The 19432-nt window shown below is 40.7% G+C and overlaps 5 protein-coding genes across 6 annotated transcripts in view; 3 read left to right on the top strand and 2 right to left on the bottom strand.

Moving 5' to 3' along the window:
* LOC108053517 (tight junction protein ZO-1) overlaps window positions 1–4687 on the top strand; it is a 38100-nt gene extending 33413 nt beyond the window's left edge. The window contains 3 exon segments of the mRNA XM_044458446.1: window positions 936–2659; window positions 2662–3120; window positions 3822–4687. Of these exon segments, the coding sequence (XP_044314381.1) occupies window positions 936–2659; window positions 2662–3120; window positions 3822–4045 (2407 nt within the window). The 3' untranslated portion in view covers window positions 4046–4687.
* Window positions 4688–5907: 1220 nt separating this feature from the next.
* Window positions 5908–8879, bottom strand: LOC108043454 (armadillo-like helical domain-containing protein 3). 2 transcript variants are annotated; one of them, XM_017122165.2, is made up of 5 exons: window positions 8669–8879; window positions 8395–8596; window positions 7876–8332; window positions 6643–7598; window positions 5908–6588 (listed from the first exon to the last, which is right to left on the bottom strand). In XM_017122165.2, the coding sequence occupies exons 1-5, from the start codon at window positions 8720–8722 to the stop codon at window positions 6146–6148; spliced, it is 2112 nt and encodes a 703-aa protein (XP_016977654.2). In that variant the 5' UTR covers window positions 8723–8879; the 3' UTR covers window positions 5908–6145. The 2 variants fall into 2 exon arrangements, with proteins under 2 accessions (XP_016977654.2, XP_044314531.1); XM_044458596.1 differs by having other exon boundaries at window positions 7876–8329; window positions 8669–8878.
* A 232-nt stretch (window positions 8880–9111) lies between these two features.
* LOC108043455 (iron-sulfur cluster assembly scaffold protein IscU) lies at window positions 9112–10627 on the top strand. Its single transcript, XM_017122166.2, is given in 4 exon segments — window positions 9112–9321; window positions 9494–9515; window positions 9518–10029; window positions 10398–10627. Coding segments are annotated over 3 exon segments (465 nt in total). The 5' UTR covers window positions 9112–9234; the 3' UTR covers window positions 9874–10029; window positions 10398–10627.
* Window positions 10606–11548, bottom strand: LOC108043456 (vasotab). The gene is made up of 3 exons (XM_017122167.1): window positions 11415–11548; window positions 10811–11002; window positions 10606–10753 (listed from the first exon to the last, which is right to left on the bottom strand). The coding sequence occupies exons 1-3, from the start codon at window positions 11440–11442 to the stop codon at window positions 10695–10697; spliced, it is 279 nt and encodes a 92-aa protein (XP_016977656.1). The 5' UTR covers window positions 11443–11548; the 3' UTR covers window positions 10606–10694.
* A 1838-nt stretch (window positions 11549–13386) lies between these two features.
* Window positions 13387–16629, top strand: LOC108043453 (putative protein TPRXL). Its single transcript, XM_017122164.2, has 2 exons — window positions 13387–14106; window positions 15131–16629. The coding sequence occupies exon 2, from the start codon at window positions 15659–15661 to the stop codon at window positions 16511–16513; it is 855 nt and encodes a 284-aa protein (XP_016977653.1). The 5' UTR covers window positions 13387–14106; window positions 15131–15658; the 3' UTR covers window positions 16514–16629.
* Window positions 16630–19432: the final 2803 nt, after the last annotated feature.

Genomic DNA, 19432 nt, shown 5'->3' with positions numbered 1-19432 from the left:
CAACAACGAAAACAAATCGCATATATTACATAAATTAAATAATTGTTGTATTTTGCAATAACCAAAATTATTAACCAAACCATAAATGAAAGCTTAACAAAATTTCGAAAAATAAAACCAAACGTAAAAAGTTGAGCGCTTCACGCACATAAAATATGAAAACGAAAATAAAACATTTTTCGGGTTAACTTATATTTTCAAGTTTACTATACAGTACAGAATCGTATCCACATTTCTCTACTCTTAAACTCAAACTCGTACTATTAATTATACATTTTATGATCATGCTTTTAGCTGATTGTTTTAATATACATTTCTCGGGCATTTGAAAGTTAATCTTGAATCTAACTAAGGTTTTGGGTAAATTCAACATTTTTAATAAAATAATAACTAACAACAAACTACTTAAACAAATGGTAATTGGTATTTATTTTCTCTACAGTTTTGGTTAATTTGCAAAGTATTTAATAACATTATATGGATATTTTTTATATGTGCGCTTCTTGTGTGTCTTTAGCGAAAGTTTTGCAGGAATAAAATGCGTCTGAGTGTCAAGGTTATTACATATTGTAATCTTTCTCATTTAAAAGATGGTAAAGAGACTTATAAAGCCAATTTTTTCCGAATGTAATTTGGTGTCACAGGATTGCCTTAGATAATTAGTTAAAAAAGGTCTTAAGGACTTAAGGACTAAAAAAAAAGCCAAAGTCGAATAAAATGACTTACAAATACCTAAATTCCTGTGACACTTTAACTAAGAACCAATTCGGTCTCGACATTTTTCAGTAAACGACTTGATTGTTATTAATTCAAGTTCGGATACACACAAAAATCCTTTGAGTTGATTTTCTCAGAATTACAGCAATCGAAACCTTTAAAAACCCCTTGCTAATAACACCCAACAATTCCGAATTCCGAATGTAATGAATCTTTAGCGAGATGGAGCCGTACGATGAGCGATACGATGATTACTACGCCATGCCGCCGCCTGGCGTCCATCCTGTCCAAGGACATCATATGCAGCGATCCCGCTCAGCTCCTCGTTATCCCCACGAGCGACCTCCCCCCGCCCAAGATCCCAACTACTATGGCCACTATGGAACTTCGAGGGGACATAGTCAGCCACGTCAGCAATATCCCCAACATCCCCAGCAGCAACAGCAGTACTACGATGATCATGGCATGGAGATGGCTCCACCGCCACTGCCTCCACACAAAAAGAAGAAGTCGGTGCTAAAGAGCCCGCTGGTGGCCCTCAAGAATGCCCTGCTCAAGAGTACGAGGCCGCTGAGGAGGATGAACAGCATGGTGGAGCCGGAGAGGAAGCCCAAGGGCCTGCGACGACAGCAGTCGATGCTGGAGAGGGGTGTGCAGAGACCCTACTATCCCGATGAGTATCCCACCTATCCCGCTGGCTTTGAAGAGCGCTCCCATGGCGGACAGGGCATGATGCAGTCCCATCCGCAGGATGTGTACTATCAAAGAGGTGGTCACTATCCGCCGCAGCAGCAGGAGATGATGAACAGTACCTACCAGAATCTGGAGAGTGAGGATATCTATGGGAACATAGGCAACACAGTGCCCCGAATGCAGCATCCCCAGGACAATGGTTATGGATACGACCAATATGATCTCTATGCGAATCGGGCCTGCATCGATCTCGAAAGGAGGCAGGCAGAAGCAGCTGCAGCTTCTGGTGGCAGGAATGGAAGGAGGATAGTGCGACGTCACAGCACCACCACTGCGGATCGTGGAGGAAATCCAGGAGCAGCCAGAAGACCCATGATCAGTCCAGGCTACGAGCAGGATCCCCAGGAGATCTATCAGACCCGGAACGGAGCCTACATGCTGCCCGATCAGCGAAGGGCGCCCAATTCCGAGGTCATGACCCGCAGGAGATTCTATCCGGGAGCGGCCAATGAGCAAAACGAAGAGGAACCCCTCTACCAATCCCGTCGTGAAATGCAGCGAGAAATGCAGCGGAATCATCTGTACCAATCGAAACGCGAAATGCAGGAGAGGATCAGCCAGGGCAAGAGGGACATGGAGCGGGAGTTCAGTCCCCAGAGCAGCAGCAGCCAGTCGGAGGCCTCGAATCCGGAGGCCATATACCAGAGTCGCCGTGAGGCCAAGGAAAGTGCTCTGAAAACGAGGGCCCAGCTCCGGGATCAGATCTATCAGACAAGGCGGGAAGCATTGGACAGCATGGCAGAACCGATTTATGTGTCCAAAAGGGACATGGGCAGGCCGGCACCCATCTACGAGACCCGAGAGGAGAGCATCCTTCAGTCCCGGGAGAACGAAACGGATGAGAAGAAGGAGAAGGAGGGCAAGTCGGAGCAGATCCAAGTGGAGATCAATGCGCAACCGGAGGAGCCGGTGGAAGACTCGACCCTAAGTCGTTCGGATCTGCAGAAATCCTCGGATACGGTGATAGAAAATCCCGCCAGGGCACCTCTTGTTCAGGATGAGGTGGATGACGACGAGGAGGAGGTGGTTCAGGAGCAGGATGAAGCGGCTGAGGCTGAGGCTGAAAGCTCTGCGGAACAGACGGAGCAACCCACTGCCATTGAAAATAATCTGCATAATGAGGGAATGCTGGCCAGTGAAAAGCAAAATGTGTCGGATGATGTATTTGAGGCAGAAGATATGGTCTCTCCCTGGCACCTCCACCAGCCCTTGTCCTAACCCCGCGATCCGGCAGGGTGCCCTTCCACATCTCGAACATACTAAAGCGGACAGCTCCTCCGCCGAGTTCCCCAATCGGCGACAGCTGCACCTCCATCGAAACCCAGTACACATCCCAGACCAGCTTGCCAGTGGGTCCGCCGAATGCCACCAGTACTCCGTTCAGCAGCAGCATGTCCCTGCCCATCGCCGGACCCGTGAATAATGCCCCTCCTGCTGGTGGATCCTTCCCCGCACTGCCCCGTGAACCCAGCACGTCGCGAGGATGCTTCGACTCCAACGGTGGAACTCTGGCCGATAAACTGTGGCACGTCTCCCTGCAAATCCCACCCGGAGCCATTCCGCCGGGAGTGCGGCAGGAGATCTACTTCACCGTGAGCGATCCGCGAATGGGACAAGCCGTCGGCGGTCCTCCGCTGGACATGGAAAATGGTTGGTCCCTCTCAACACAAAACACACACTCTACTCCGTACAATAGTATCCATCCACCAAAAAAAACGCCACTACCACCAACCTTTTGCCAAAAACACGTGTCCACTGTCTTTGTTTTTATTTTTATTACAGCATTATTTTGTTTTTCTTTATTTAGTCGTTATATTTTACGTGTTAAGCATTTCTTAGTGGTGGCTGTAGCTTTTAGTGGTCTTTAATCCTTAGTTGTAATGTTTAGTGTTGAAAATACTAACCTATAGTTGTGGCTTCTTGCATGTAATTTCATTTACATTTATTAAAACCTTCATTGTTTCTTTCTGCACACTTTTTCCAGCATGATATATTATTATAGAAAATTCATAAAATATATACTACCTTCCTCAGAGTTTTCATGGCTTATTTGGAGACTTACAAATAATTGTTTTTAAACTCTTTACAAATTCTAAAGTACCTTTAAGCCCTAATTCTTGTTTAAAATATTTAAACTTTTATCTACTACCCCAACACAAACTTTTAAAAACTTTCACGAATGCAACTGTTTATGTTTCCAACCGAATTGAGTCTATGTCTGTGCCCACTTACACTTCCCTTAACCCCACACGAATTGCCACACTCTATTAAACACAGCTCTAATTGCATATGAAAAAGCCAAGGAAATTTATCAGAACCCTGACTAACAATCGTCTTGTTTGCCATCGCAGGTGAGACAATGCTGTCACCGCTGGTGATGTGTGGGCCGCAGGGCCTTGAGTTCCTGGTGCCGGTTACACTCAATATACCGCACTGTGCCGGACGGACTGCATCACTGGGATTGGCCCTGAAGGCGACCGACAGCGAGAAGAACCTGCACACCGAGTGGGACAACATCGACCTGCCCTGCAATGCCGCCGCCCACACGGTCTCCGTGAAGGTGGATCACTTCTAATCATTAAGATTCATCCGCTAACTCGAACGATAAACGCACTTGTAAATAGATACATAAAATCCATAAAATATATATTCTTAAGGCCGCAATTCCAGGGCAAGCGAAATGAGCTCAGCAAAGAGGTAGACTTAGGCATTGCTATAATATAATTAATTTAACTCAATATTGTCTGTTAATTGTGCCTTTGAGTGATCGTTTGGCTCTGCCTTTCAACTATAATGTCGAGCTAGAAATTAATCAATCGAATGCAAAGGATATTTGTATAAAGCGACTAGGATTTAATTTCATAACAATATTAATTTGTATATTTTAAAGCAACCCATTACTATGTATTTTATATATTTACATAATTTTAATGCATTTTAAATGATATATTTGACATTTTATTAGATATTCGCTTATTGTTTCGACCCATGATCCATTACAATTGCATTCAAATTGTTAATTGCGTGCAAATATTGCATGCAGAAGTTATATATATACCATAAACATTTATAAATCGTAGCGATATAATTATAGCCTATACACGCGCTTGTATAACCAGAAAGAAAATCATATTATACAACTATTTATACGCATTTTTGTATTAAAGATTATACACACGTGAAAAGTTTGGGAATAAATAAAAGAGCAACAATAATATTTGCTTTGTCGAAATTATTTTATGACCAATGGTCCCAAAAATGGTATAGTATGGGAAGTACATTTTTCCAGGTCTTCAATGTTGGCACGAAAAGTAAGTTGCTGATGTATCTCGTTCACAAATAAAATAATTTCCTATTTTTTTCATAATCTGAGCATGTTTCCGTAATAAAACATTTTTTTTTCGGTAGAGCATGCCTCTTTGAAATAGGATGCCTGCAAAGCCATTTTTCGAAAATTAGAAAAGGGGTTACATTGTTGAAAATTACGAAAAATCGAACCAAAAATAAAAATTAAAGTAAAAACACAGATTTTTTTGGAATTATACCACAATCATTTAGAAGTATGTCACTTTGAAATCCGATGTCTGTACGAAAAGTTATGGGTTTAGAACTGCAGGTTTTTGGTCACTTTCCTGCAAACTGTCAAAATGGCGCAAAATCGACCCAAAAATACAAACCAAGTTGAGAACACAGTTTTTTAGAGGATTAAACCACAATCATTTAGAGATATGCCACATTAAAATCGGATGTCTGTACGAAAAGTTATGGGCTTAGAAGTGCAGGTTTTAGGTCACTTTTCTGCAAAGCCATTTTTCGAAAATTTGGAAAGGGGTAACACTGTCAAAATGACGAAAAATCGACTCCAAAATACAAACCAAGCTGAGAACACAGTTTTTTAGAGGATTAAACGACAATCATTTAGATGTATGCCACTTTAAAATCGGATGTCTGTACGAAAAGTTATGGGCTTAGAAGTGCAGGTTTTAGGTCACTTTTCTGCAAAGCCATTTTTTGAAAATTTGGAAAGGGGTAACACTGTCAAAATGACGAAAAATCGACTCCAAAATACAAACCAAGCTGAGAACACAGTTTTTTAGAGGATTACACCACAATCATTTAGAAGTATGCCACTTTAAAATCGGATGTCTTTAAGAAAAGTTATGGGCTTAGAAGTGCAGGTTTTAGGTGACTTTTCTGCAAAGCCATTTTTCGAAAATTTGGAAAGGGCAAAATTACGAAAAATCGACCCAAAATTACAAACCAAATTGAAAATGCAGTTTTTTAGAGATATAAACCACAATCATTTAGAGGTATGACACTTTGAAATCGGATGCCTGTAAGAAAAGTTATGGGCTTAGTAGTGCAGTTTTTGGACACTTTTCTGAAGTATAATTTTCGATAAGTCATCGGAAGTTGAAAATAACTAATATTAATATATAATTGTATATACACGCAATATATTTTGTATACGTACGTAAAAAACTTGCACAGAATATATGTATATGCTTTAAGTGCACTGCTTCACAACAAAAGCTAACAAAAACTCGCAAAGCACTTTAAGTCTTACAGATTAAATCGAGTTTACGCTTCTAGAGATTTGATTATTTAAAATACAATTACAAAACTAAGCAAAAGAAACAGTTAAACAGTCTGATAGTCTGTCGAGGTCCACTTCCTACGCTTTTGCTTCTGGCACTGCTGTCGTCGGGGTCGGCGCATTGGCTGTTCCCGCCGTACCGGATGTCATTGACGTGGTGAGGAGCACCTCTTGGTCGGGTATGACGGACACAGCCTCCTTCACATATCCGTAGATGTGCTTGCGAGTATCGTTGACAACATCGCGCACCATCAACTTGAAGAAGTTGGTGTGCAGCGGCGTTTCAGCGTAACGTTCATACTGATCTAGGGAGTCCTGCAGTTTCAGCGTGAGGTCGTAGTTCTTGCGCACCACATCGAGTATTTGCTCCTCCGTGGGCGTGGATAGACCCTGCTCAGCCAGCCATTCCTTGATCTTGTTCTGGAAGTGCTTTACTATGGCCAATATATTAACCAGAGAATTCAGTAGTTTTATTACGTCTTCTTTGTACTCGCAATCTGGCATCGTTGTGTAGCGCAGAACTGAAATTTAAATGATGAGTTTGGTTTTTAAAACGTTTTATCCAAAACCCCTACCCATTGCATGTATTTCCGTAAAGACCTTCTCCTCGCGGTTCAGTTCGTAGTATAGCTCATCATAGCTGTTCGTGGTGGCTAGGAAAGTGTCGCCGTATGTTATGAATAAATTGAATATATTCACTACCTGGAGCGACAAATGGAATATGTTGCACTTCTTGACCAGCGTTTGTTCCTGGTTGACCAAAAACCGCAGCAGGCCAATCAGTGCCGACCAGAGCTCCTTCCATGGATAATTTAGGCGCACTCGACATCTCTTCTGATAACACAGAATTCGATGAATAACACCAATGCAAAGCAGATACAGCTCCATTGGAAACTTCTTCATTAAGTGGGACACAATAAACTCCACTAGAAGATCCAGTAGGGTGGCAGCCAAAGGCTGGGATTTGCCAACCCTATCCACATTCAACTTGCGATGACGCATCTGCGCCCGATGCAGCATAACCTTAAACGTGAGGTTGTTGTCGTGCATCATGGAGTTGGCGTACTGATCCTCCGAAATACAGGTTAGGATGAGAAAGCAGAGCTTTAGGTTAGCAATACTCGACTCGTTTTTGTTGTCCTGCATCACGATGGAGCAGTATTGAAAGACGGCCACCAGCAGATTGGTGGGATACTGGGTAATATCGATGATGGGTGTATTGGTTAAGTCCGGCACGGGTTGGGCCAGGCTCAACGTGTTACTGGGCGAGGGCGGGGCACTGGACTCCGCCTGTGTGTGAGCCAGAGTCGTGATGAAGTTTCGGTTTAGGTGCACTGCCTCGTAGAGCGCAAGCAGAAGCCCATTATTCGCCTTGATCTGCTGAACTCGTTCGCATCCTTCATCCGACACAAACATGTTCCCCACAATATTCGAGAGCGATGAAAACCAGGACGAGGATTGCACATTGTTAAGGCTTTGGATGTACTGGCGGCAGAAGTCAATGAGCGACTGCGATATCATTTGGCCATATCTGAAATTAAGATAAAGTTTTGTTACTATCGAAATAAGATATCAGAGAACGCGTGGCGAGTTATCTATTTAATGACGTCAGCCACCATTAGTTGCCACATATATAGAGTTGGTGAGTCAATGAATTAGAAAGTATTAATGTTTGATAAACCCAAGTGAAAATGTCTTCCGTTTACAAAGGTATACGGTAAAGAAAATGGTTCTTTGAGAGAACAAATAGTCAAGTCATACAGAAAAAATATTGTTTCTTAATGAAAAATGTCCGTAGATCTACTTACCCATTTAGAGCCAGCTCATCGGCAAGTATAGAAAGCTGCACCACATAGGGATTGGTCGCCTCATGCTTACGGTAGTTGACCAGGATGGTAAGCAGGATTACAATATCATGTCCGTGCTGAGTGCGAAACGTAGGATCGCTAAGAAGCCGGACGAAGGCGTCGAACATGCTGTGCATCATCAGGTGCTCGAAAAGGGCGTTCTGGTTCACATTATCCGTACCCGTGACCAGAACCTGGAGCAGTTTCAGGCACATGAAGCGGGCATTCTCGGGCACATCGCCCAGCAGGATTCGATTGCAGTACTGCATCAGCAGCTTCAGCCACTCATCCATCTTCTCGTGGCCGAAGATCTCGTTGAGGATGTTGAACGTGGGATCCGCATTGGACTTCTTGAAAATCCCGTAGAAAAAGGAGCACAGTGTTTGCAGGCTGTTGCACAGGCGCTTGGGATGGTCTTCTGGGGGGAATCAAGGAATATAGGTGGCTTGCGATATGTAATGTTGGGTCTAACTGGTCTACCCGTGTCCAGCATTTCGATGCACCTCTGGAAGAGGGTGTTCAGATTCGGCTTCACAAGCTGCAGCTGATCGCTGTTAAGCTTTCCTATCTCATTCTCCAGTGCCTCGAAGTTTGGCTGCAGCAGGAAGAACTCGTTCCAGAACTCGGGACTCTCGCTACTAGGATCCTCGCCCCGGCACAATAGTTCGTATATATAGACCACCTGCAATGGATCCAATTAGCTATGCAATTCACGAATCACCGAGGGCGAAGTTCGCCAATCCTCTGGACAAACCTTCTCCTTGGGCCTCTTGGTGGAGCCGCTTCCACTTCGCTTGCGTGAGGTCATGGCTAGTTGGGAATTTTATTGATCTACGGAATATGTTTCAGAAGCTCATAGCTGGTGTTAAAATTAAGGAAAGTTGGCAAAAATAGTGGACAATATTGAACTCGGTGATTAGGGTGCGACCATAGATGTAAACCGTCAAAATACCAGCCAAACGGTCATACTGCACTTTGCAGCTTAAATGTTATTCTAATTGGAATTTTACCATTTTTTCACCCTTTTAACTAATGTGCCATCTTCAAGGTAAAGCAATTTTTTGTATAATTTTTCGTTTTTTCTTATCAATTTTCAATATTATAAAACTAAGAAAAGAATTTATTTATATCGGACCTGACATAAGTGGGTAAACAAATATCGGCATCAATATTTTTAGGTTTTCACATCAGCACAAGACTGCCACACTTTCCATCAGCTGTTCTTAACACGCAGTAGTCCGTGTTATTTTCGGTTCCCTTCGAATTTCACAACAATTGGTCTGGTTATTGATTTATTTGAGTGACAATTACTGATTCAAGATGTCTCTGGTGCGAAACTCCTCCCGGTTGCTGCGATCGCAGTTGAAGCGTGTGCAGAGCGTGCCGGTGGCATTGTATCACGAAAATGTAAGTTTCCCAATTGCCGCGCGGAAAGTTCTTTCGTAATATCTAGAAGCTATATAATGTAGATTAGATCCGACTTTGTTGTCGTTCTGATAGACAGCGTTTCAGGCGGCACGCAAAGCGATAAGGGAGATTATGTGAAACCCCCGACTGACTAACCGATTTCTGTTGACAGGTCGTTGAACACTACGAAAACCCCGCAACGTGGGATCGCTGGACAAGAAGGATGTCACAGTCGGCACTGGTCTCGTTGGAGCACCCGCCTGCGGCGATGTGATGAAACTGCAGATCAAGGTGGACGAGAATGGCAAGATTGTGGATGCCAAGTTCAAGACCTTCGGCTGTGGGTCGGCCATCGCCAGCAGTTCCTTGGCCACCGAGTGGGTGAAGGGAAAGTCCATCGATGAGGCCGGCAAACTAAAGAACACTGACATCGCCAAGGAGTTGCGCTTGCCTCCCGTCAAGCTGCACTGCTCCATGCTGGCCGAAGATGCCATCAAGGCCGCCCTAGCGGACTACAAGGTCAAGCAGCAGAAGAAGGAGGTGGCCAACTGAGGGGTAGAACGGAATCTGTGAATGTAGTGGAGCGTATCTCTGAACAACTACTAAAAAGCAACTATAAGTAATCTACAATACAATACAATACCAATACTATATAGATACTTGGCATTAGGTCGTAGTATGCAATTATTCGCTAGAGCTCTGAGAGTGGTGAGTCAAGTGGATGATATACAGTGAATATTGGTTAAGAGAAACTAATACTTACTTAGTAACTCTGTTCTTCGAGCTACTAATTTAAACTCTAGCTTAGATTCTGATCTATATGCAATTGAATGGATCATTGTTTGCCAATTCAAAAGTTATTTCAGATTTATTTTTCTAAAAAACTTTAAATAATGCTGTTTATACACATATCCAGTTGTTATGAACCTTAAAATAATTCTGAAATCACTAGGTGTTCAAGACTTGTTGCTCTTTATGTTGATAATTTAATTGCATTAATTTGTTTTCTCTTAACCCACTTCTACTGCACTTTAACCACTCGTGCCAACTGATTAATGTGTTGACTCTGATTGCAGATTGGCCGAGTGACTGCTGATAAGTGCTTAGGAAGTATAGAATTCGACATTCATTGATTCTGACGGATAGCTGGAACTGATCTTGTATGAATGCATGTCCAAGTGCGAATATTTAAGGGGAATTCTATGTAGTCCCAAGAGCTAATTAAATTTTCTGTTCTGTTATGCAAAATATAAGCTTGCTTCGAAGAGAAATAAAACGTTCCCGTTGGAATAAAAATACATACAAATTTTATTGCACCATTAATGAAAGGTGTTCAATTGTAAATACAAATCGATTGTGGATTGTTTTGGTTCTTAAGATAGACGAACGCTCACTCCGCCGCCGCACTCGCCCTTTGTCTTCTGCTCGAATGCTATAAATTGATTAAATAGAATTAATTTCTTCAAGGATAAGAAGAAGGATATCTTACGATCGTCGGCGTGCTGGCAGTTGTAGTTGGACATGACGCACGGGCTGCCGAAAGTGATAAGTCGCTCCTTGCTGCTGTTCTTGGCTTTGGCACAAACCGGATCGTAGACTTCACCGCAGGCTCGCTGACAAGTTGCCGGCTTCTTGGTGTCCTTGGCCGGAGTGGCCAGGACGAATGCCAACAGGCACACAGCTGAATAAGTTATTCAAGTTTAATTTTACAGCGAAAGACAATTGTTTGATTTTAACGGTCTAAATTGTAAAATCGATTTTAACTTGAAAACTTAATCCATTTTACTTTGAATTTGGAATCATTTAGAAAATTTAAGGAAACCAAAGTTACATCACAAATACATATATTAGAAGCAATTAAATATTTTCGGAGTGCTTTGTATAATTATGACGGTGAGATTATTGAGACTCAAAAAATATACATTTATTGTTATCAAAGTAAACAATTTACCAAAGTAAACAATATTATTTTTATTATAAAAATCTTTTCTATACAAGATTATATTTTAATTGCTGACTTGTTCGTTTTTTTCGATCCCTCTATTACACCCTTTATATTTTATATAGGTGATAAATCGTAAAGGGGTATTTACCTAGAAAAGCAAACAGAGCGAAACGCATTTTGAATAACAAACGAAATTTCCACGAAATCACAAATGGAATAAAATCTGTTTGACTTTCGCAAAAACCGGCTTCGAGTCGCGTTAGAAGTGAACTGAATTTTAGACTACGAGATTGATCACCTTTATATACGAAACGCGGCTCATGAACAATAGAAAACCAGCACAGATACTGATACAGAATAAATAGATGGACCAACGACACATATATGTATATATACATATGTATGATGATAGGAATCGTAGAGCTCACCTCAACCCACACAATCGCCGATTGATGTGTATTAAAAACAACCAAGTAAACATAAAGTGCACTTGTTTATATGAGTACCAAGCCAGCGGGATAACAATGGCGGGTCAACGAGATGATAATGATGATGCTGTGGAGGCAGTGCCTCCGCCGGACAGCAATTTGGATAGATAATGGGTTTGATCAGGCTGGATCTGAGCATGGGCGGTGTTTGAGTGACACGCGTCGCCGGTTGAAAGCGGTTCTCATAATTTTACTTTATTTTATTTATCCAATTTGCGGGGCGTCCCACGATTACATCCTGACAAATCTGTAATGTAAAACCATGGGACCATTTACCAGCACAGAAACTAATTTAGAAAACTATAGTAAAGATTACTATCTTAACTTACAACACAAGCTTTTTATGATTGATTTTAATGTTAGATAGTTGTTGTGAGAAACAGCCCCTAAGTCCTTTGTAAATATACAGACACGCCTCTAGCCAATACTTAATATTTGATTTTAAATTGCAATGTTTAAGGCATATTCCCTTAAAATCGTGTAAATTAAAGGTGATATTTTTTCTCTGTGCTTTAAAGATTGTGTAACCGTGATGCAACTTTAACCTATGACAACAAAATTGTAAAGGCGTTGAATTCATTTTGAGCCATTAAAATTAAGATATCCCCAAAATGGGGATGTTGACAAACTTTAATTAGCTCAATTCCGCATTTGAATGACTCAATTTTCAATTGCAGACGTGCCTCTGAAAAGAACGTGATGTATCTGCGGATCAAATATATTTTCAGTTTGCGCTTACCTCTTTTGTTACTTTTAATTATTTTGTACTCGGCATTATCACAAGTTGACAGAGTGTGCGTTTTAGAACTTAATTCTGTTAATAATTTAATTCGTTTAAGAATAAAACGTTGAACATCAGATACATATTTTGAAAATATATAAATAATATAAAATTACAAATTGAAAACCCCAACCCATCCAAAATGATAAAAAAAGAGTCTTTAAAACTAATTGATTTAGAGCTTATGGTTTTCCAAGAGGTACTCAAATAATGATAAGCAGCAGCTGTTGGTTTATTACCCATTTCAAATTTGGCGCGCACTCAGGATTTTCAAACCAGCAGATGTGACAACTCTGGTAGGTAGAAATCTATATCAGGTAGCCAAATCTTTTTTAATATTTAGGCAATTATAGACTGAAAGAAAGCCTTTTGTTATTTAAAGTGTCGTTAAAAATATATATACACACAAGCGCCAGACAATTTGAGCCAATTTATTCGACTTTTTTAGATAAATCTTTTAAATATATACAGGCATTTATACATTACTATTTTTAAAACTCTTAAAAAATTTAACATTTCCGTTATTAAACCGTTGGCACTTAACATTTCTGTTAGAACGTGGGTTCAAGTCTCTGATATTCTCGACTCAATAATCAGCTGTTTCTTTTAGTTACAGTGCACACTGACCCAACGGGCATGAATTTGGGACAAGAAAAAATGTAAGACTTACAAATTTTTTAGCCATTAGCTATGCAGGCCAAAAACTAGCTTTCTGGCCCACAGCGCAGTGTTATTATTAAAGTGCGTTTGTTAACAGTACTCATCGATATCACCGATAAGTAATCGATATTGTGAACATCGATGCTCGTCCATCCCTAAGATCAGGGGTATATAAGCCCGCGCGGTAGTGTGTATGTGTGAGTCATGGTGGAAAATTCGAGGATAGCGTACCGATGCGCAAAGAATAAAAATAAGCGAAGAAGATAGATATCGATTAAAATTTCTGCTACAAAAATAAAATATATGTAACGCATATTGTAAATGTCCTAAGTTAAGTGATATAAATCAAATATTTGTGTAAAGTTTAATATTTTAATACGCGTCGGAGTACAACGAGTGGCTACGCACACAGAACGGAGTACTTGGCGAGCGAAAATAACGGAAAATCGAAATAACGCTGCGCAATAGACGGTGGTGTACATAAGAGTTTTAACAAAATCCGAATCAGAATCAGTTGAAAGTGTGATTTTTTTGAGCCTTTGTCTGTAAGTGAAGAGAAAGCTTTAAGCGGAATTACATCTATATATAAATAAAAATACGAAGCCAGCCCGTCGCCATTTTGAAAGTGATTTTACAATACACACACACACATATATATATACACAACTGCGAACACATACACATAGTAAACCCCATCTAAAGTCCGAAAAAGCAAGAAAAAACGCAAACCAACCAATTTCCGCAACATTTTAAAGTGAATCAACAAAATCAAGGCAACTTTTAACCAAAACTCAACCCATTTTGTATATAACGCTTGTCGAAATATCGGAATCTGTATAACGAAGTGGCTGAGAAAACTGCGACACACACACACGCACACTCGTTGGTGTGAGAAGGTCTACGGCAAAAAAGTAAGTCGCAATTGTGTTGGTTATCGCTGCGTGTGTGTGTTGATTCATTAATTCAGGTATTCTCGCAAATTGTGTGTATATATGTCCCTCTGACGTACCCAGATTGTGAGAATAGCTAAACAAATACCTTTTGTTGACGTAAATAGCACACACAGGCACGATAATGCAGCCGTTACGTCGTTAGCACTACGTTACAGGTTGTTGCTACCTGGAAACCGAGTCGTTACATGTCCATGTCTTATTTCCCCTTTTCGGTTTTCCCGTTTCTTATTATACATACAGATGCAGTCAGCATAATAGAACTGCTAGGCTTCTTTTGTTGTTGGTTTCAAAAGGTTTTTCTTGCAAAATGTGTACCCTGTACTGACAGTTACTTTGTTAGATTTCGTTTTCAATGGCTTCATGTTTTACCTGTATTCCTATGCTGCAGTTATTCAAAAAGGTATAGCTTTAATTTACTTTTTGTTCCACAAATCAATTGGTGGAGATTTATATAATGGAATTTTTAACCCTTTTTTATAAAATTTAACGACGCATAATACAGTTTTCTATCAACAAGGGTACATTTTCTTTAACTGAATAATTTGACTTCTTAATTTATTCAAAGGCCGTTCTCAAAAATGATTGTCCATCCTAGGGCCTATTTCTATATGCTGCAGTTCGGTGAAGGGAAAAATACGACCCTAAAGGGAATGGGAAATTTAATATTTTCAAGTCACCTTTGACTGGCGTTGTGTCACGAACAATGTTCTTAAATACTTTTTTAATTTAATTTAATGGAACTAAAAAAAACTTTTTTTAACACACTTAAGGGGACAATAGTTTCCATAAACTTTTTTTTAGTATATAATGTTCTAATCATGAAAGTTGTACTTTGGTGGGAGGAAGGTTTTTGTAGATTCAAAGACATTGGCTTTAGCAGTGTTATTACTTTGACCGCATCTCTATACACTATTTCCAAATGCCTTTCATCAATTGCTCAATGGTTTCTTTTGCTTTTCTCAATTTCTTCCAATAAAAACAGGATCAGCACAGCTTGGAATGCAACAGCAGCAGTTGAATCAGCGGAGAACCGAGAAGAGTTTGCGAAATTATAGCTAAGGATAGCTTAACCAGAGTAAAAGAGATAAATCAACAGACTGATAAACAATACATAAAGTTACAAGTTAAACTAAATAAAGTAAAGGAAACAGCAGCTGTACATAAGAGCGAGACCCTAGGAGTGGAAAAGCAGCTACGTGCTCAGCCGCCCGTCGCCCTTTTGCTCGCCGATTTCATTATTGTTTTGGAGGAGGGCATCTTCGGCGATTTGATTATCAGCAACCAAAGAAAACAGAGCGGCCGCAGCTAGAACAACATCTCAATAGCAGCAGAAGGAGTATGGTTTCGATTTATAAAGAATTGATTTAAGTGCGTGTGATATTTAACGTTAAGCATTAATTTAGCGAAATAACCAAAAACAAAAAGGCAAAAAAGCAGAAATTTTAATAAGAGGAGGAGAGTGATCGAGAAGAGAAGAGAGATCCAGAGATCGGAAAGCGACGAAATTACTATGACATACTCGCACAATAGCGTTAGGAACAACATCAGAATGACAACCGCATCGGCCACCAAGTCCATACGATTAAAAAAGGGAGCAGCATCAGCGACCTCCGCATCCAACTCATCCACCCCCTCGCCCACATCCGCACCCGTGTCCCCCACATCCGCATCCGCACCAGCAACGCCCTTGGTAACTGCACATTCCAACAGTATTGCCAGCAGTACAAATAATGCCCATTTCCTGAGCTTCTCGCCCACGAATCAAGGCCTGGGTCTATCCTCCCTGACCACGCCCCCTAACCAGAGGCAGAGGCAACTCCAGTCTCAGTCCCAGTCCACCGGATCCAAGGGCAAGCATCAACAGCAGCAGCAGCAGCGCCAGTCGCCGCAGCAGCAGGGATCCTCTGGAGGCGGAGGCTTCTTCTTTGCCAACAACAACCGGCGGAACGGAGGAGGACGTTCGCCCCAGGGAGCGATGCAAGTGCGGCAGTCACCGGCCACCATTTTGGGTGGAGGCTTCTCGCCGGGAATCGGAGGAGGATCGGCTCGCAAGCAGAGAAAGAGCCCGCCGCTGGGTGGAAAGATTTCGCCCCAGCAGATGCAGATGCAGCAGCAGCAGCACCCACTCATACCCACCGCACTGACGCATTTCGCGGGCAGCAAGTGCTTCGATGCACCTGCTCCAACAGCGCTGCCCAAGCCGCCCCAGCACTGGACGCTTTCCATGTCAGAGGGGAAGTATCCCCTGGCAATGTCGTCAATGCCCAAGTTCCAGGTGCCCATGCAGACGGGCCGCTCCAAGCGGAACCTCCTCGATGACTTCGACACGCACAACCTGAAGCTGCTGCTCAATGTGCAGTCGTAACACCCCTGGTGCTGGAGGATCAGTGTCTGGTGCACAGAAGCAGGAACAGGATCTGGAGCTGGATCTGGATCTAGAGCTGGATCTGAAGATGGATCCGGAGGACCGACTTGAATGGCCTGAACACCCGGTGGACCCCGAACCCGTCAATGAGTTGCAAAAAAATCGAAATGAATATAAAACAAACAAAAAAAATTAACAAAAAGATAAAAGAAAAAATGCAAAATGAAAAAACCTTTAAAAAAAACGAAAACATTTCAACTGAAAAATTGAACTTTTTTAAACAAAAAAAAAATACAAGAGTAATGTTTGTGATCTCAAGTGTGTATCATGAAACAATAAAACCAATTTGAGAAGCTATAAAAGAAAAGCGAAAAACTGTTTCAAGGAAAACTGAAAGTAAACAAAATACAAATACACAAACAACTGTCCTCACACAACCGACCGATAAAACAACATCAACAACGACAAAGAGAACAAATAAACACACAGCAAAAAAGATGCAAAATTCCCCGCTATATAGAACCCCCTTAAACTCCACCACTGTCAACTTCAATGCGCAACCTTTATAGAGAAAGCCAATCGACAAACTGCAACCAGTACAACAACCAATGGAAGCCTGGCTAAAATATACGAAAACCAGATGGAACGAGGACAAAGGAGGAAGAGTCGAGAAGAGGAAGGAGAACTTTATATGTCTAACAACGGATACTTCACAACTGAACATTGTTTTAAACGTGATACGCAAATAGACTTGAAAATTAATTAATAAGTAAAATTATAAATATAATAATATTTATGAGTAATTCAAAAATGGACGCTAGAAGCGCAGCATAACGTACAGTTTATGTTTATCCCCCGAAAAGCGGACAAAATGTGCAACGTACCTTAAATGTTGATAAAGAATTAATGCAGAGGGCAGCAAAAGCTAACAGAGTATATTCAAGAGACACGATAATACCTAATAAATAATAATAATAATACAACTACTATAAATCGTATACCCACCAAATCACAAAGACTAATTCAAACAAAAACTCAACGACAAAAACTCAACGCAGCCGCCGCAGCAGAGCAGCAGCAGAGCCGCAGCGCAAAATGCATTCAACTTGCCTAAAAACAACATCTATAACTCTCCTCTACCTTAAGATAAATGAATCCACTATTGTATTGTAATTTTGACCTACCTAGATACTTCCATTACTTTTAGTTTTACGTCGCGCGAGAGAAGCAATTGCCCAAAAATACTGAGCTACATATGCGAACATGTGTAATTATTCTTAATCTGTAATTGCGAAATGGCTTTAAAAAAATTCTAATTTAAACATTCTTGAATTGTACATAGAAGGGAACAACGCTAAAATGTTAAAATAAAATTTTCTAAAAACGATAAATCGATAAACAATAAGAATAAGATCGATCAGCACTTGTAAAATGTGGTAGCGCGATATCGGCGCAAGCAAGATTTTATTTATTCCAAAATATGTTTGATCTTGCGCCAAGCGGAAACAATTGTGAAAACAACTAAAAACTATATAAGTTGCAATCTTCAAAGCGAAGGCTTTACAAGAGGAAAAGATATAGATATCGCAAGATGAGGATGAAGAAATGAAAACTACTTTATGTAAACTATTCGTTGATGCTCAATATTGAAACACTTGAACCCAGTACCTTATTTTCATTATTAGCATTACTTATTAATTGTTAATATTAATATGTATGTAAATTATTTAAGCAAACCACCCCCTCCCACAATCCCCGTTCCCCAACCAATCCAAAGTTATTTGTATTTTGCGTAGAAAGAGGCAGCGTGAGTTTTGTTATGTGTTTTTGCCAAGTGAATTGGCCCAGAAGTGATAAGCCAAAAACAAAAAGAACCCCAAAACGTAATTGATAGAGGAAAACCCCAGAAATAAGAACACACTTGAGTTTTGTTTACGCATATTGTTTAACTTCCTGAAACAGCTAAATTATGAAGAGAGAGAGATGAAACTATAACAAAACACTCGATGATAGTTTTTAAAAATGTTGAAAAGCCAAAAAAGTCAAGCACTGTTTAGGTTTACTGAGCAAGTTGTCATATATTGGTAGCTTTAAAGCTTGTATCTTCAAGTTACACTACAAGTACACCCCATACATATACCCACTACTTAGAGTATTGAACGGAGCGAAGGTCAATCGAGCAGTGCTCGGAAAATCCCCAAGCTCACCCCCCATTTCCCCCCATAAAACACACACACCCCCACAGAAAAACTTTAAACTTGTCGCGCAGAATTTTGCATTTTTTTTAAGTGTAAGCTAAACGTTTGTTACTTACTGGACGTCAATTTAAGCGCGGAGAACAGCTTAGATTTCATTGAAGCAGGAAAGATACAAAAGCCTATTTGTAAAAGTTAAGAAGAAAGAAAAACAATTAAAAACAGACCAAAACAGGGCCATAATTCGCCTGCTCTGCCTTGGACTGTGGGCACAACCGTTCCGGCCCGCCGACTTTTTCAACACCAATCAGTACAAATTAATTTCCATTTCAAAGTTCGGAGCCCGAAACAAGATCGCGGAGCTCTCCATGCGAGTCCAAGGCGATTGTGCCCCCATCCAAGGCAACTGCGGATTATTGGCCCCTGAAAGAAAATTCAAATTCATTTTTATTAAATAAAAGCGTAACGACGACGATTCGACCAAGTTCGAATATTAATTTTAACCTCCTTATTTAAGCCGAAACATGATTCGTCGTTCTAAAAACAATGAAAAGAAAGCAACCAAGCACTATGTATTTTTTTAATTTCTCCATTGATCTAATTTACAATTTAATTTGCAATTTTTTGTGATACTTTGCTATATTTTTAAACCTGGTATATATACAAATTAAAAACAAATACAACTGAAGAGAAAATGTTTAATTAATTATCCACACAATTACCT

The sequence above is a fragment of the Drosophila rhopaloa genome, unplaced genomic scaffold (genome assembly GCF_018152115.1).
Source record: "Drosophila rhopaloa isolate 14029-0021.01 unplaced genomic scaffold, ASM1815211v1 contig_167, whole genome shotgun sequence".
Lineage (NCBI taxonomy): Eukaryota > Metazoa > Arthropoda > Insecta > Diptera > Drosophilidae > Drosophila > Drosophila rhopaloa.
This window is presented reverse-complemented; position numbering and strand designations above follow the sequence as displayed.

Excerpts from the sequence above, each read along its gene's own strand:
- LOC108043456 (XM_017122167.1), bottom strand. The coding sequence starts at position 11,442 with ATGCGTTTCGCTCTGTTTGCTTTTCTAG. Across the intron at positions 11,003-11,414 it reads CGCTCTGTTTGCTTTTCTAG|CTGTGTGCCTGTTGGCATTC; the intron begins GTAAATACCCCT and ends TAACTTATTCAG. Across the intron at positions 10,754-10,810 it reads CTGCCAGCACGCCGACGATC|CATTCGAGCAGAAGACAAAG; the intron begins GTAAGATATCCT and ends ATCAATTTATAG.
- LOC108043453 (XM_017122164.2), top strand. The coding sequence starts at position 15,659 with ATGACATACTCGCACAATAGCGTTAGGAACAACATCAGAATGACAACC.
- LOC108043454 (XM_017122165.2), bottom strand. The coding sequence starts at position 8,722 with ATGACCTCACGCAAGCGAAGTGGAAGCGGCTCCACCAAGAGGCCCAAG. Across the intron at positions 7,599-7,875 it reads GATGAGCTGGCTCTAAATGG|ATATGGCCAAATGATATCGC; the intron begins GTAAGTAGATCT and ends TCTTAATTTCAG. Across the intron at positions 6,589-6,642 it reads TACGGAAATACATGCAATGG|TTCTGCGCTACACAACGATG; the intron begins GTAGGGGTTTTG and ends TTTAAATTTCAG.